The sequence below is a fragment of the Habropoda laboriosa genome, unplaced genomic scaffold, assembly GCF_001263275.1.
Source record: "Habropoda laboriosa isolate 0110345459 unplaced genomic scaffold, ASM126327v1 scaffold2, whole genome shotgun sequence".
Classification (NCBI taxonomy): domain Eukaryota; kingdom Metazoa; phylum Arthropoda; class Insecta; order Hymenoptera; family Apidae; genus Habropoda; species Habropoda laboriosa.
The window spans coordinates 5,077,327-5,095,259 of NW_017100190.1; the positions used below are offsets into that span (position 1 = coordinate 5,077,327).

Here is a 17,933-nt window from a genome sequence, read left to right on the forward strand (position 1 = left end):
ACGTTTGATTAAGGCATGGTAATCTTATTGGTCGGAATTACTTTTTAACCCTTTCGCGACTGGCGCCGGTTATATCCGGCATCCACTAAGCGCGTCGCCTCAACTCAAAGTGAAGATTTCTTACCGGATTTATTTCAAAATACAGAACAAGGCCTCGACAACATTCTCTTTATTCGATACATCCTTAAGTCTTCTGCTGTTCCAACGAAATTAAGATTTTACGCGGACACACTGGGAGCTCGAAAAACGCGAGACACTCATGGTGTGCACTTATGGCACGACGACTAGTTCCGCCGTCGCGAAAGGGTTAATAACGCGCTTTTGATAGTCAATTATTGCCTAAAAAACGTATAAATATCATTCAAACGAGTCTGTTTAATCTGCGCGCATATTATATTTCCCCCCCTCGTTTCTGCATGCAAAGGGTCCACGGAGAATTTGGAAGGTAAAAACGCCTTACCAGGAACACCCAAGGTTCGACCGCAAACATTTAAATACACGTTAACGTCTGCTGTTTTGCGACAGTTTCTCGTAGATGAAGAAGTACAGAAGAAGATTGTTCGAAGATTCGACGCAATTACAGAGGGGCTCGTGTATGCCTCTAATTGATGAAGTATTCCTAACGATTTGCGGCGGAGATAAAAACGCAACGTGGTAAAAGACCTTGACTGCGTTAAACAGTCAATTCTACGCGGCAAGATTTATAGATCCTCCGACTCACAATCAGCGGCAGGCTTCTTCCAGATCTTGCTCGAAGATACAATTTTAAAGTACCTCTTCTCTTTCTTCTTATTCTCGCTGATAAATCAATCCCAGAGAATTCCGTTACTTTTTACTCGGCGATTTTTTCGCAAACCGAACGTGCCAAATATGAAACGATATCACGAGGTCGGGTTATCTGCATTTGGCGCATAGGTGTATACGAGACGCGATTCGATAAAGCACGTGTCCGCTATCGCGTTTTGTAAACAGCCTGTAATCTAAAGAAGCTCTTGTCGACGGCCACGCGATACGTTTTCTCTCTATCGCGGGCCTGAAAGAACGACGAGCAACAATATTTACGATAGCCAGCGTGTAGTTTTATGTTTTATATATATATATATAAAAATAGACGGGGGAGAAAAGGAATGGAAATTCCGGAGATAATAATAGAACACGCGCGTAGGAAGTAACGTTTTGAATCGGTGTTATCTACGAGAAGAGAAGAAAAAATGGATACGGCATTAGAGGACTGGCTGTGTGACAGATTGCTCGTAAATTTTTCCCTCGTGTGTTTCGCTTCCATCAGATATGCATCGTATGCAGAACAACCGCATAAGAATGCGACGAGGGTTCAAGTGTATATCTGTGATACGACGTTAACGAGTGACTAGAGCCGATTAGTCATTGCATTAGAACGCGTGAATAAATTATATTCAATATCGTTTCATGAATCACTCGTGTTCTTAACCAAGTCCACGCACACGCTCGTCCGTTTCACGGTGATTTCCACGCGCTAGATTTTTCGAGGCTAACCGTGTCGATCGGTTCATTCATCCGGTGGATAGCGAGATATTGGGTAAACTCGTTCGATTTCAAACCTCTCCGTTCCACCGTTGCAAATTCAACTTCCACGGACTGTTTCCTGCGTTGCGAAAGTCCCTGTCGTGAAAGGGTTAACGTTGTAATTGCTCCAATGCCGGGAATAAATTCTTTTCTCAGGTACGAAAAGCGTGGAAAATTTGGAAGGCGTTTGGAGAACGAAGGCGTCGCTTCTAACGAGAAGGAAAATGAAAGAAAAATATGCAAGGTTAAATTTCGAGGGAGAATCTGAGAAATAACAGAAGATTCGTCCTTTTCCTTATAATAACGAGTGACATTCGTTAAATAAGATAAAATGAAGAGAGACACAGAAGAAGAATTTTCCTGATCACTAAAAGATCTGAAAAATAACAGAAGACTAATCCTTTCCCTCGCAATAACGAGTCGCACTCATCGTGTAGATTACGGTTAAGATTTCTCTATGCAATAAATTTCAACTTCAACTCTGACTTCACTTCCGATTTATAAACCTGATGATTATTAAACAGAAACAATATGTAACGTCATAATTATTTTCATTTACTGCATGATTCAAGCGACGAGTAACTGTCACTGATAAACATAGCCATTAAAGAATCACAAGGCGAAGGGTTAACGCAGGTAACGTAAATAAGAAAATCGCCGAGAGAAGATGCTTCGAAAATAAAACATGTCGAAGGTAAGAAAACAAGATTAACACACGTAAGCTGTCAAAATATTTAAGGAAAGAATAAAAAAAAGAAAGGGGGAATTCCCAAGGAGGAAAAAGGCAGGTAGAGAACGCCGATACCCGGCTGCTCCGTTCGATATCTAAATGTCACGGGTGTCGCAATCGAACGTGTGCGCGCACTAGTTGCATCTCGCCGAATAGCGGCGCGAAATTTTATGCAGATGCGAATGGCAGCAGCGCGAGCGAACGAGCGTTCGTCACGAGACGACAGGAAATATCCTAGCCATTAACGGGGTACAATGTAGAACACACGCGGCGGTGGAGCCCGTGTTTCTGTGAAGCGGCCCGACAAAAGGCCCGAAGCGCACACCTATTATTCGTGCATGGCACAACCAACGCGTTACGTAATACGGCTGGCACAATTACCAGGGTAGACAACGTTATGGGTGCCGTACATGGAAAACGGACTCGTGACACAAATCTCGATTACGCTGGTGTGCGCGCCGCTGTTACGCGGCTACCTCACCTTTTCACACCTTTGTTGTCGAGGCGCCATCCGTGGCCTATTCAGTGGCCCTAAAAAAGGTTAATTCCGATGTTTCGCGTTTGTGGAAGATCTATGGGATGTGTGTGACGGTAGCTGGGTAGGACGGCTGAACTTTAAGCGGACTCTGAGTCGTTTATTTTATTAAAATTGAGGCTGTTAGGTATCGTTCCTCTTTTCTGGGCCATCGATCACCTATGCAATGGCCCTAAAAAAGGTTATTCTGAAGTTTTGCGTTCGTGGAGGATCTATGGGTAGCTGAGTTTTAAACGGAGTCTGAATAATTGAATTTATCCCAAAATCGTTCCTCTTTTTTGGAATACGCGTGGTCCATTCAGTGATCCTAGAAAGGTTATTCCGACGTTTTGCGTTTGTGGAGGATCTACGGGATAGGTGTCATAGTAGCTGAGTTTTAAGCGGACTCTGAGTAATTGAATTTATCCCAAAATTCAGACTATTATCGTTCCACTTTTTTGAAATATCCGTGGTCCGTTCAATGATCCTAAAGAGGTTATTCCGATGTCTTGCGTTTATGGAGGATCTGTGGGATATGTATGATAGCTGAAACTAAGTTTCATAGAAATTTCCTCTGAATAATTTATTTGATTAAAATTGTGATCAAACTTATCGTAGAATTCCTCCTTCCTTCCCTTGCTAACATTGTACATTTTCCTACGAGACACTCTGTACATCGAGATCACTTAACCCACAGTTATCAATAACACTGCGTGACTGTTTCATTATTCGTTGAAGCTGAAACATCGATTCAACGAATACCTCTAACATTGTTCACGACGAACACGTATCGCCACACGACAGCTTTCACAACTGAAACTTTCATTATCACCATCGATATTTTTCTATAATTAAATATTCTAACGCGACCTTTCAACTTAGCTCCGATAAAATTTACGATTCTCCAAGCAGAACAAGGTTCACAAAAATTCTACTTTCACATTTATCAACCGTCCAATATCGATAAATCCCATCGTTCGTTCGAAAATTAATAAAGCCCGGTCGGAGTGTGCGGCACTGGACTTGGAACAATTAACACGAGACACACACAGGCAATAAAATCGCCAAGCAGAATCGTGTAATTGCAAGTGGTCGATTCGAGAAACAGGTATATATACCGAGTGTTTCGAAACGTGTGGGCACAACTGGAGGGATGAATCTGTCGCGAGTGCTAATCGTACAATCCACGCCAAGGTTGGCACCGCCACGATCATGGTCGATGCTTCTGGGCTAACTAAATTGCAGCTGTGCAAAATAAATAATTTAAGATATACCTGTGTGACCCTGCTTACAGCATGAACCTAACAGAATCCAGTACGCTAAAATAAGAAAACAAAGTTCGTGTAAACGTATACACATGGTATGAGCTTGTTTACGAATTATAGTCCTTTTTGAACGACACCTGTGATTTAACCCTTTGCACTCGAGAGGCGACATTACTACTGTATTTACCATTTGGTAAATAATTAACAAAGGCAACTCTAAGGATGATATTTTCAAAGACAGCGGGTCTACGGACCTCCGCGAATTGTTCACCACATTTTAGAGATCTCAGCAGTGAAATAGTTCGAAAGAAGATACATTCGTTAATATACGTATAGCTTACTTCTCTACAATTTTCGCTACAACTTCCCCATAGAAAAGGGTTAATAATTTTCGTAGAAATTGTTCCAAGTGACCACTCTCGGCTAGAATGCAGGCTTCCTATTGGAAATGGGTTATGAAAAAGAAATAGTCTTTTAACTTTGTAGTATGCTATTTATTGACGGACTCAGAGGAAACGTCATTACGCTATTGAATGTTCTAAAGGACTGTTTCTGGTCACCCAAAAGAAAGTTGGGGTCCCCTTATACCTAGGAACTGTTTACTTTATGGTATTGCATTGTGCAGTGCGTAACTCGAAGTGAGGACACCAGACACATCTGGTGGAAGTCTTAGTGGCTTTGTTTAAAATAACATCGAGACATTTTTGTCCTCACTTGATTATTTCCATAGGGTGTTGTTAGAAATAATCCAACACTTCCAGACGTCGTATCATAGATCTCACTCGTTCAAGAATACCAGGTGTTGTTTGAATTCGCCGACAACACTCTCTGGACTACGATATCGCAGTTCCTCGACATTGTTTACCGGTGCGTTGTAAACCAAAGACTCTAGGCCAGTGATGGCGAACCTTTTGAGCTCGGGGTGTCAAAACTGGGAGAAAACCTAGCTTAACTCGGGTGCCGTGTCACATCTAGAAATATTAGTTACGACCTTGTACGATCACGGACTCGATTCTGAACCTCGTTGATAGAAGATAGACAAATGATTATTTGTGACCCACTCGGTTTCGGCTGTGAGGTGACTTCAGTCGATGCGTGTCACCTTTGACACGCCGTCACTGCTCTAGGTGCTCCCACAAATAAAAATCCAATTGCAGTCAAGAGTCGTAAGAACTACTGGAAGACGTAAACGGTTATAATTCGGAAGCAAGGTCATATCTCAGCGGTTTTTCTTATTTCAGCGTACCGAATCCATCCCCTGTAGTAGCTATGCCCAGACGTTTTGAAACAGCCGGTGCACGTACGTGCGAGCAACGAGCCACAAGGTCTCCTTTTTCCAATGACGTCTCGCCGGAGAAATTTTCCGACACTGGTCTTATTGGATTCCGTAACCGCGGGCCGGGAATCGCGAGAATGGCTTCGGAAGTAGCCGGCAGCAGCGCAAGAGAGCCCGAACGAAACCTTACTTCGACCGCATTACTCGAATTCCAGCGAAGGCCGAAACGAGATTCCCGCTTTTTCTCTGCCGCTTATCCTCTCTCGGGCTCGTAAAGATATCGACGAGAGAACAGAAAAGAGAGAGAGAAGGAAGGAATTAAAACGTGGAGCGTTAGAGAAGGCACACACACGCGGGCGATTAATCGCGAACTTGTCGATTGATTTTTGCTTTACGAGAATAGATCGAGAGTTGCGAAACGGTGTTTTCCATCGATGATAAATTGCTTGGAAATGAAGCAAATGGAATCTATTTTGCTGCGAAGGAGAGATAGATGGCTACGTGTGGTGCACGCAACTTGACACTAGGAAGTAGTTAACGCAATGGGAGAGGCGTTGATTAGGGTAATTAAGACGGCGTGTTTTCATAGGCGAGGAGAAATTCTTGTGCAATTACGTCTGGATCTTTGTGCAGAGGGAATTGTATTGGGGCAATCTTTCGTAGACCCGAGGGATTTAATCGTTGGAGAACGGTGGAATTTTTTCGTGGTACGTAACCATTGGAGAGATTAACGAGAGTTTCGAGGATTTCGCGGATTGGATTGCTGGAATTGTTAGGTCTAGGCTTCCGGGTTTCAATAGTGTCCAAAGTTCACTGCATTTCAACATTATTAGCGTGTCTCTGTGCTTCGATAAACTTTGAACACAGCTCGAACACGGAAGCCTCGAGCAGCAATTGGAGTCTTTAAATGTCTCAGATATCATTCTCAATTGATACATTATCAATAGAAGGAAGTAAAATTGAAAAAATGTGCAAGGCTGTTAAGAAAATTGATAAAAAATTCTATATTAGAAAAACCAATACTGTAAAGTTGGACGATGGTTCGTTGTACGAAAATAAAATATCGTTCATTGTGAATAATACGGTAAAAAAACAGTGTCGACGTAAATCTACCCAATGTGTTAATGAAACATTTTGTATTCCTCTTTTTCATACTTTTTATGCTCGTTGAAATTTACATAAATTTACCAGTAATTCTTCCAAGGAAAAAATGGTTAAAGATGAAGAAAACCTCGTTTCTAGTATAACGTTACAAGCATTATCAGTGTCTCTGTGCTTCGATAAACTTTGGACACGGCTCGAACCCGGAAGCCTCTAACAATTGACATTTAAACATCTTAGAAATCATTAATACATTATCAATCGAAGGAATTACAATTAAAAACATGTTTCAAGTTGTCAGAATGCCAAAAAATAACTTTCGACAGGGCTGAAACCAGGAAGCCTCTAACAACAATTGCGGACTTCAAATATATTACATATTATTCTCAATTAACAGTTAAAGGGTCGGCTATTTTGTTGGAAACTTTATTTAAAGCGCCGCAATATTCACGAGTTTTCTAGAAACATGCACTTTCACAAAATAAAATAAAATAACTCTTGTGACGACAGAAAATTTCAATTCAGAAATTTTACATAGCGCTTGTTACAGGCACAGCGACGATTTTTAATCATATAAACATTGAGCCACTTGCTGTTCAAGAGATATCACATATTTTTCTGCACAAACATGGAAAAACGCAAGGCGGGCCCGGCGCTTAATCACCATATTACGCCTTGACCCTAGAGCGGTCTTCGGGTCTTTTTTGACCCACCCCGCCTTTTTATATTTTTAGTCATTTTTGCTGTTATCGAGTTCACGTTCCTTAACATTATTTTAAACGTTTATATGTCGCGTTGGAAACAAAAATTGTTTCACATAAGGTCTCGGGTCCTTTTTGACCCAAAAATCTTAAGTGTACAGTCAAAACGAAGAACGCAGTAGGGTTAAAGCGGGTCCGGCGCTTAAAGTGTTAATACATTACCAACCGAGCAACATAAAAATGGAAAAAAAAATGTCACAGATTGCGAGAAGATCTTTCCGCAAAAACCGCTAAAGAATTTTCAGCGCAAAGTCGCAGGGTTGCAAAATTGCGCATAGTGCAAGAGTGCACGTCTGTATGGTGGGGTTGAGAGGTGCATTGTGGGACAAGGTCGGTTCACCGTGGCCACGCAGCCAGGTCACGCTACGCTGGCCACCCCTTTTACTGCTAGCTGTTAAATTGCTCCGAGCTGAAACTGCATATAAGCGACGGGACGCCGATGCTTCCGGCCGTTTTCGTCTTCCACACGGTTTTCTCACGTGATCCTGCTTAGAAGTTTCACGTGGTACCGCCTGTTACAACCCCTCCTCCTTCTTTCCTTTCCACGGATACGATCGATTACTACGGAACACGAGGAAGCCATCGAGTGAGTTTCAACTTTACACCTTCTTCGCGTATAGAAAGCTGAATTATTCCAATATTTTTCCTTCTCTTCGGTTATTCCGATAATTCTGCGACAATCTCGCCTGCTTTTCTTCCCTTTTTTTTAACGAAGAAGAAAGAGCGCGACCTTGAACCACCCCTGCATGCGCTTCAGGGAAGATATCATTATCTGAGCGCGATATTATCAGGAATAATACGACTGTTATCGTAATACTTGCTTCGTATCTGATAGCGTATCGTGTAATGAACGCGCGAAATGAGATTGAACGGTAAAAATCAAAGCACGAGGACAATTATGATAAAAGGTACCCTTTGATACAACCGAGTACAGTAAATTCTCTACAAGTGTCGGTCAGTTTGGATTCTACAAGTGTCAGTATAAATGGCCCTACGCCTAGGTCTGCGTCATTGCTGCGCCTATGTTATCTCGCTCGCTGTCACTCAAGCGTGTAACGCTACACCACTCGGTTTCTTTTACGAGACTTCACGACTCGACAATTCATAATAGAAAAATATAATTTCTTTAATTTTCCTTTTTTTCATCTGAAATTTTTTTTAATATGTTGGTGAGATTTTTCTGACGAAAATGACATAAAACACGACATAATTTGATGTCATTTTCATCAGAAAAATCTCATCAATATGTTAAGAAAAATTTCGGGATAGAAAAACGTGAAATTAAAAAAGTTGATATTTCAATCGCTTGGTTGCCTCGACTCACGTTTCATGCTTATCTTTTATTCGCTGTCCTTGTTCGGCAAACTACAAAGGCCGGCACGAGGCTCGAAAACGTAGTCCCTGACTCTACAAGTGTCAGGTTTAGCTTCCTTGCGGACTGACACTTGTGGAGAATTTACTGTATTTGGGAATGAACGTTGTGCAGAGCGCGAAACGTCTAGGCTTACTGATAGGAAAATTGTGTGTCGTGTCGCGTGGTGTTCGCTATTTTATAAACTACGTGTGTGTTGTGATTGGTGGTGTGAAGACTGTCGTAGGTGGTGGAAGTGTGTGGGGATTGGTTTTTTCGGTGTGTTTGGGGTGTGTCTGCTGGTGATGTGAAAGTGGGGAAAATTTGTTCTTACATTTGTTATACTACTTGTCTGAAAATTGGTGATGTCCAAGGTCTGTTTTATTGCCTAGGGCATGTGGTGTCCAGGTGTGAGAGTCGTCGAATTTTTGGTGTAATAAAGTAATTTGCCTATGCTGGCTAAGACCTTGCTTTTTAGAAGGTGCTGTCTATTGAAAATAGCGATGTTATTGTTTGGTTCGTCGGTATGGCCGAACAACCCAAGCGGCGTCTGTTACGCATGTGACAGTATCTACTAAAGTCCTTTTTCTTATTTTTTCTTCACCATTTCATTTCATCTCTCTGAATGTTTGAATTATTTTTTGTACAGAAAGGATTGTTCTTTTTTAAGATTTTTATAAAACACTTTAATTATTTTCTGGTACGACGGGTGTAATTGCGAATTAGTCGCAGAATCGGCGATGATTGAAATTCCTACGTTTGAAACGCATCTTCGCGCAACGAGTGTTTCAAGTACCGACAGTTATTTTTAGTTTATTTTCGGGTGCTTTAAAGTCTGTTTCGTTTATAAATAGAACGATGAGATGGTGTAAATTATTCGTAGAATCGACGATCATTACAACTTTTACATTCGAAACAAGTGGCATTTGCAATGATAAATCGAGAGGAAATATTTTTAGATGCTTGGAGGGTCTTAAGTAAAATGACCAGTGTCGCGGAGGATTACTATAATTGAAGTTTTTGCTTCTCATTTTATTTTCGGGTGCTTCGAAGTCCTTTCTCTTCGTAAATAGAACGATAAGTACCCAAGTATCGTAAATTCTTCGTAGAATTGACGATTCAACAATTATTTCTATCTTCGATGAATCAAGAGAAAATATTTTTATCTGCTTCGAAGTCCTGAATAAAGTAACAAGTGTCCTAGAAAATTGCCGTAATTAAAATTCTTACTTCTAAAGCATTTCAAGTACCAACAATTATTCCTATTTTCCTGGGATAATAAAAATGACACCAACAATTATTCCTATTTTCCACAATTATCCAACACACTTTCATCTCCACAAGGAGAACAATCGCTTCCATTTCCAAAGGTTTCCGCACGCGTCCTTATCGAGCATCATCATCGTCGTCGTCGCTGGAACGTTTAATTAAAACAGTGAACACAGGTACCGCGCAACACGCGTAATGACTAAGCGCGTTTGCACCGTCTTTCGTGATATCAATTACTATGATAACGAAATAATGAAAAGGAAGAAGAAGAATAACCATTCGTAAGAGAGAGAGAGAGAGAGAGAGAGAGAAGGGAAAAAAGACGCGAGGAAAAGAGATGGGAAACGAAGCGTTGTCGTCGGTGGAACAAAAGCGGCCACGAAGGAACACGTGTTACCTTTTGCCATAGCTTGGCCGAGGGAGTAGTTAATTCAGCGCGCGTCGCAGCCACGACAGAACCCGGAACAAGTGTTCGCGCGCATTTATAAGCAACAGTACATCCACCGGGGAACCGTTTCGCTTAATTCAAATTGTTTTCGCGGCTCGACGACGTGGGAAACATCTGCTGGACGAAACTACGGCGAAACGAGCCGCGTTCTCTTCTCACAAAATGGTGAATTACGGAGGGAAAATGGACAGCCCCTCTGGATAAAAATTATAACTCGGAGGAGAATGATTTTCTCTCTGGAGGAGAAATAAGAATTTTTTTTAGAAAAAGCGGAATCTAAGTAGCACACTTGGAATGGAATATCTCACGTTTGTAATTGGAGAAAATAGTTTCTACGACTCTGGTTTTCAAGTATCTTTATTCTATCGACGATGAGTTTAATTTTGCCTGAATTTCGAACCTAAGTGGCAAACATAAAATAGAGTATCTCATTTATAGCTGGAAAATAATAATTTTTCGCACTTTAATTTTGAAGTATTTTTATTTTATCGTTGATGGGTTTAATTTTGCCTGTATTTCGAACCTAAGTGGCGAACTTAAAATAGAATATCTTAATTATAATTGGAGGAAGATAATTTCCAAGACTTCAATTTTGAAATATCTCTATTCTATCGATGATAATTTTAATTTTGCCCGAGTTTGGGATCTAAGTGACAATATGGGAATAAAATATCTGATTTATATCTGTAAAAAAATCATCTCCTTAACTTCGATTTATCTTCATCCTACCGACGATCGTTCTAATTTTACCAGTGATCCACATAAAACAGAAAGATTCCTCCTCCACGTTTCCCGCGTAAATTGAAAAACTCCCGGTCGCACTGAAAATTCCACTTGGATGCTGGGATGTTTTTTCAGTTCGAAAGTTCGAACGATGGATGAACGAAGGAGGTCATCTAGCAGACAGCGTGCATTGCTCGGTTGCTCATATATACGGGCTCATAAAAATTAAATGAACGGTGGACAGACGCGAGAAAGGGGGAAGATAAAGAGCAAGGGAAATGAAGGTGAGGGGTGGGCAGGACCGGGCGGGAGGATACCAGACGAATGAATGAATCTCACGACTCACACGTGTTCTGCTTTGCTTATTCAGTTCATCGTCTGATTCGACACGCATTGCTGACACATGCACCCGTCTCCTGGACCATGAAACACGCTCAATCGTTCAGTTGTTCGATTTGCCAGATTTTCATTCTGACGTTCTAACGGACGAAGGATACGTAGAGTGTATCGTACTGATACAACGCATGCAAAAGGATGTTTCAATTTCTATGCACAGGCTGTTTCTGGAAAGGGGGACAATGTACAGTTGCTCTTCGAGGAAAAATGAGGAGAATCGATGTGAAGAAGATGCTGAATGGTTTTACGAGCGGTATCTTCTTATAACGTGACTTTTGTCTTCGATGGAAACATGCTTTCTGTATGCAGAATCGTATCTTTTTTTTTGCTTTTTATTGAATCACAGAGGAAAGATATTAGGTCACTTTCTTTACAAGTTAGAGTAGAAATGTCTGTTTGTAGGAATTTCTAAAGTAACGTTTGTATTAGAAATCTGTAATGTGTAAATAATAACCGTAGAAATTCAAAGGTTTTTTTTTTTATAGTGGTATTTCTCGACACAGGCGCGTAACGCATTGTCAACGTAGACACAATTGCCGCGAGGACGTTGCATAAATTCGAGCCTGTTTTTTTTCTTGCGTTTCTTCGGTGGCAAACGGAGAACGGTTTCGTGTTCGTGCAAATTGCTGGCCGTTACGCGGCGAATAACGCCGCGTGGAGAAAAGAGCGGAGAAACGTAGATTCGAAACGCGGTTGGAAGGATTTCGTCATCGCAGATGCTCACGCGGAATACTCCGCGAGTCACCGTTCGGGCCGCTTTACGGTAAAACGCCGCATACCGATCGGCCGATCGATCGATCGCGAAGCGTGTTGTCGCTTTGCTTTGCAGAGTCGAGTGTGTGCCTTATTTACCATATTAAATAGTTTGGGAAATTTGAAGATTTGAAACTTTGAATATTTGCAAATTTAAATATTTGAAAGTTCGAAACTTTGAATATTTGAAAGTTTGAAAATTTAAATATTTGAAAGTTTGACAATTTAAATATTTGAATATTCGAAAGTTTGAAACTTTGAATATTTGCAAATTTGAAAGTTTGAATGTTCGAAAGTTGGAAAATCTGGAAATCTGAATATTCGAATATTCGCCTATTTGAAAATTTGAATACCGATTTGTGGGAAAGTAATCACGACAAAGCGTTAGATCTTGCACGCTCTCTCCTCGGCCTTCCCCTCTCAAATCAGACTATTCTACGTCGGTGAAGAGTCGAAATTGACAAAAATTCTATCTCAATTTCAAAGTGTTCACCGACGATAAGATACGAGCAGCAAGAAAAACAATTAATAACTATTCCACGATCTAAAACCTACTCCTATATCGAAAAACAACGTTTACAATCAATACTTATGGTCGCAAAGAAAAAGGAGTTTACACGTTCACAACGTGCATTTCACTTAAATCGAGTAGAGCCAGGAATAACCTGGTAAATCGTCTTTCGGTAATTAACCGGCAATAAGCACGATGGTAATCTTGCGCAATAACGTTTCTAGTAATTATCCTGTTCGGGTAAAAAATGATGAAATTGATAACCAGTCTCTGGGTAGTCTCGCCTTGTATCACAAGTTTTGATGGCTCGTTAATCAACAGATAAGACAAAATCCTTAGAGAATCGTTCTCATTAATATTCGATCGGCCGTTGAGCCTCGTTATTAGAACGTATTACCTTTCGCGGTTTCTCGAGGGCTCTAATTATTCCCGCATGTGCGTCAAATTAGCAGGCCCGCCACTGGCAAAGGCAACTTTGTATCGTCATCTGAAGCTGCTTAAACGCTGAATCCCATTACGGTTGGATGGAAAAAACAAATTTACCGCGTTATGGAGTGCGTGAGGTTCCAGAGACTTTTTTACCTGCTTGTATAGTAGACACATTATTCAAAGCAAATCGCCGGTGTAACTGTAGATAAACGAAGGTTTCATCTTTCGGATGCTGGATAATCGATACGCCAGCAGTTTTTGTATTCGTTGCAACTTGCAATTTTAACATTTCAAGTGAAATATTCCAAATTTCAATATTCCACATTTCAATACTCCAAATTTCAATGCTTCAAATTTCAATACTTCAAATTTCAAGATTTTAAATTTCAATGCTTCAAATTTCAATATTTCAAATTTCAATGCTTTAAATTTCAATATTTCAGGATTTCAATATTTCAAATTTCAGTGGTTCAAATTTTAATATTTCAAATCTCAATATTTCAAATTTCAATATTTCCAATCTCAATATTTCAAATTCAACATTTCAAATTAAAAGCTTCAAATTTCAATATTTCAAATTTCAATATTTCAGGATTTCAATATTTCAAATTTCAGTGGTTCAAATTTTAATATTTCAAATCTCAATATTTCAAATTCAACATTTCAAATTAAAAGCTTCAAATTTCAATATTTCAAATTTCAATGCTTTAAATTTCAATATTTCAGGATTTCAAATTTCAATGTTTCAAATTTTAATATTCCAAATCTCAATATTTCCAATCTCAACATTTCAAATTAAAAGCTTCAAATTTCAATATTTCAAATTTCAATGCTTTAAATTTCAATATTTCAGGATTTCAAATTTCAATGTTTCAAATTTTAATATTCCAAATCTCAATATTTCCAATCTCAATATTTCAAATTCAACATTTCAAATTAAAAGCTTCAAATTTCAATATTTCAAATTTCAATATTTCAGGATTTCAATATTTCAAATTTTAATATTCCAAATCTCAATATTTCCAATCTTAATATTTCAAATTCAACATTTCAAATTAAAAGCTTGAAATTTCATAAATCAAATGCAGGCCTCCAAATTGAACGTCCCAAGCCCAGAGAGAGAAAAAAAAAAAATGGGGAGCAGATCATAAAGCAAGCCCATGGGCCGTAGCATCGAGTTCAGCGCTCACGATACACTTTCGGATCCTTTCACCTGAATCCCTATTGGAAAACGTCGGGTCGCAGCGGCGCCTTGGACACGGCAAGGACGCGGCGTCTGAAAGGAGGATCCGTTCAAGAGGCACGACAGCTATACATTATCCTGACCGCAGGACCGCTCGCTTTCGCCGTGTCGCGTCGCGTCGACACGCCTGGAATCTAGCCAGCCATCCGCAGAGATGCGAAAATCCCTGCTTCTTTTTCACGCGTCCAAACACAACCAATTCAATATTACACGCCAATCGATGATTTAACGTCGCTTAAACAGTGCTCCAAGAATTTCATACCTTTCTCGTCACGATGCGTCCAACGTAGTGAAACTTTGAAAATGCGCGAAGATAAGGTTAAAGAGGATTTGTTCGAGAAGCTTGCGGAGAAATGATTCACAGAAATGTGTGGAATTTACGAATAATTTAAAGGAAAGGTCAGGAAAGAAACTGATTTGATAAATACTCTTTTCTCGGGAAAGAAGGTATTTACGGTGGAATATCTAATATCCAGCAGCAGGCTTTTCGAATTAATCGGATAGATAAAGAGTCGACTAAGTAAACAAGCGGTTAATCTGTTTATATAACGTTGGATTATTGTGCAGCGAGATAAGAAGAGAGAGGAATTGTTCTACTTACGCCTCGCAGTATGGCTGTTTGTTGAAACCCTTGTACGTCCGCATGTTCAGGATCATGCCGCAGCCCTGACACTTGAAGCACTGTTTGTGCCATATCTGGAACATTTCAAATATACCAATCATCCTTTTGTACCATCTCTACAGACACGTTTTCATTTCAAATCATGTGCAAGTATTGCAAGAAATATTTCAACGAAGGAAATTCCATAGCGACGACGTAATTTTCTTACCGAAACAGAAATTGTGAAACTAGAAGGCGCTTTCGTATTCTTATCAAATTTAAAGGTTCGTTAGAAACATTGCTCTAAATTACAAATTTCGACACGAACCCATAAGATACGAAAACTTGGAAAAGAAAAGAGGAAGAATTCTGTAATATCCCGATTAAGCAACGAATAACAAATGTCTCGCTCTTAATATCCCACGTGGAAATAAGAAGAACTGAAATACAACGAGAACGATCCTTCGCAAAAACGAAATCAAAGAGCGTTCCATCTTATCAGAGTTTAAAAACTGCCCCTCCATACGAACATATTCTCACCCATGCTCGGAAATAAAGAAACTGACTGCGAAACAAAAGGGATCTAATCGCGGTGGGCTTTGTTTCATTGTTACTCATCGGTAGTAGCATCTAACGATACAACTCAGCCTCCCGACATTGTGTTCCGTCCACCGCGGGGGATTTATCACTTGCCGACAATACAAGCACGCACTCTGACCCGTGGAACAGCCATTTTCTAACGGGAGATAAGCGTGAAATACGATCGTTTAATGCGGCGCGATAAGATCGACGACCGGTTGGTCACTGGGTGAAAAGCGTAATTATCGTTTTCCCTGGCCAAGGTCGCGATCGAACCGAAAGGAACGATCGCTGGAGGATCTCTCGGGATGACGACGAGCAATTAGGTAGATCTGCGATTTTCTACGGTGTCAGTTTTTGCATTTGTCGTAGTTGGTGCGTGTATCGTAATTAATAATCGCAGTAATTAAGAATCGCAGTAACAGTTAACCTTAAACTTCGATTCTAATAATAAATCGCTAATTTCCGATCCCTGTACTCAGTCTTAATTATGTATTTCACATCTCACGTCTGCTTTAATTGTTCAATCGTAAGTAGGTTAGGCGTGATAGCAGTTCTAGCTCACTTTCATTTTTACACTTACGTAAAGTGTGTAATAAAGACGTTATTATTAATAATCTTTGCAAAAATCAACTGCAATTCATCAATTTAGTAACATACAGGGTGTACCAGGTTTTAATGGCCAAACGTTGCCAGTATATTCTATGTGTCGAAATAAAAAAAAGAAAATGTTATACAAACAAAGGTCTTTTAGAGCTTCGTTAAAAAGTTACGGCGGTAATGCGAAATGAAGGAAACAACAATAGCAGACTCACGGTTACTGCGATGCAATACAGAAATAGATCATCAATATTTGCGCGATATTTACAAGATCGCGCAATGAATTGATATAAAAAATCAACGATGCGTTTACTGAAATGGAACAAAATAATAACGAAATTCGCAGAGTAATAAATTCTGTTAGTTGCTTCTTGCATAAACAGAGTAAATATTGCTGATCTACTTCTGTATTACGTCGCAGTAACCGTGAGTCTGCTACTGTTTCCTTCCTTCAGAAGCTCTAAAAGACCTACGTTCGTATAACATTTTGTTTTTATTCCGACCCATAGAATATACTGACAACGTTTAGCCATTAAAACCTGGGACACCCTGTATATGAACCCTTTACTTTGATTTTTCTACTTGCTACGTATGTTAGCCTAAGCTATTCCCACCTGACTCAAACGTTATCCACTTATCTACATTTCGTTAATTCTCGTTTCTTCGATCAAAAAATGCAGACTTCTTCCAGACTCGCTCCAAACAGTCGCAAAGCAGCCGAAAATCAATCCGGAAAGAGTCTGTCAGTCTGTCAGTTTGGAGTCAGCCACGATACGATACGATAAGGCCTGCGTAGGCGCTACGAAATAAGTGTTATCTCTGTAACTAGCGGAATAGACACCTTAATAAAACCCTGTTCCTACAATTGAGATTCGATTGTCCGTGTTCGCGATTTCTTTTATCAAGCCTGCTTCCCACACATAAACTCCGAATCGACCGTAATTTTCCTTCTCGTGAACGAAGAAAAGTGGAGTCACACAGATTCGACAGAAACGCGATTCTTCTTTCGCCATATCTCGACCGTTAACCTTCACCGCGAGAGCGTCTCGGATTTTTCCAAGATTCGACAGCGCGGATGAAATGCGACGTAGAATCGGAGGAAAATGAGTCGACACGTGAGTTAGCCACAGTTGACCCAGAGATAACCGAAGGCCGTGATAGTTGGTGGTCGATAATTGGCAAGGCTGCCGGTGCAGCGAGATGTCGAATAAGGTCGCGGATCGCGGAGGAGAACGGCCGTCGCGGGAAGGCCTACACCCGGAAAGAGAGAAATGAGTCACGAGCATGTGAGTCAACTTTGATCGCGGTCAACAAAGGGTTATAATTATTCCCAGCGCCGAACCGCCTTGTCTCTTGCCTCGTTGCACAGCGTTCGTTGCTTGCGAGACGCTTTTTATTCTCCGGACGATCCCATTGTGTACGCGACACCGGTCGTTATTTTCTCCGCGGAAAATTCAAGGATGAATTCATTTTATTTCGAATATTACAGCCGTTTCTACGGAGAAATCTTCTTTCTTTTTGTAACGCGGGTGAGACGAGAGTGTTGGGGTACTTGAGACAGGGAATTGACACGGTGGATTTATGCTTTTCTGGAGCAAGTTAACGAGTATTGGAAAGGAGTTTTGTTCTTTATTGGAAATTTTGTAATTATCGTAAAAAGACCTAGTTTTACGAGTCAGTTTCGCTAAGCAGCGATTCAGTTGCGAGGTAAGTGTCGTAAAATGGTGACCGGAAGCCGAAAGGCGGAGCACGGTCGGAGGGCTAACGAATACGTGGTTACGCGTACGATAATTAGCGAGGAAACGGTGTTCCCTGGTCTCTAATCAAGCGACATCGAT

The 17,933-nt window shown here is 40.5% G+C and overlaps 1 protein-coding gene across 2 annotated transcripts in view; it reads right to left on the bottom strand.

Moving 5' to 3' along the window:
- LOC108579945 (LIM and SH3 domain protein Lasp) overlaps window positions 1-17,933 on the bottom strand; it is a 35,736-nt gene that overhangs the window by 7,251 nt on the left and 10,552 nt on the right. For both annotated transcript variants that reach the window (XM_017943580.1, XM_017943579.1), the window contains exon 2: window positions 14,917-15,011. In XM_017943580.1, the coding sequence (XP_017799069.1) occupies window positions 14,917-15,011 (95 nt within the window). The remainder of the gene's footprint in view (window positions 1-14,916; window positions 15,012-17,933) is intronic.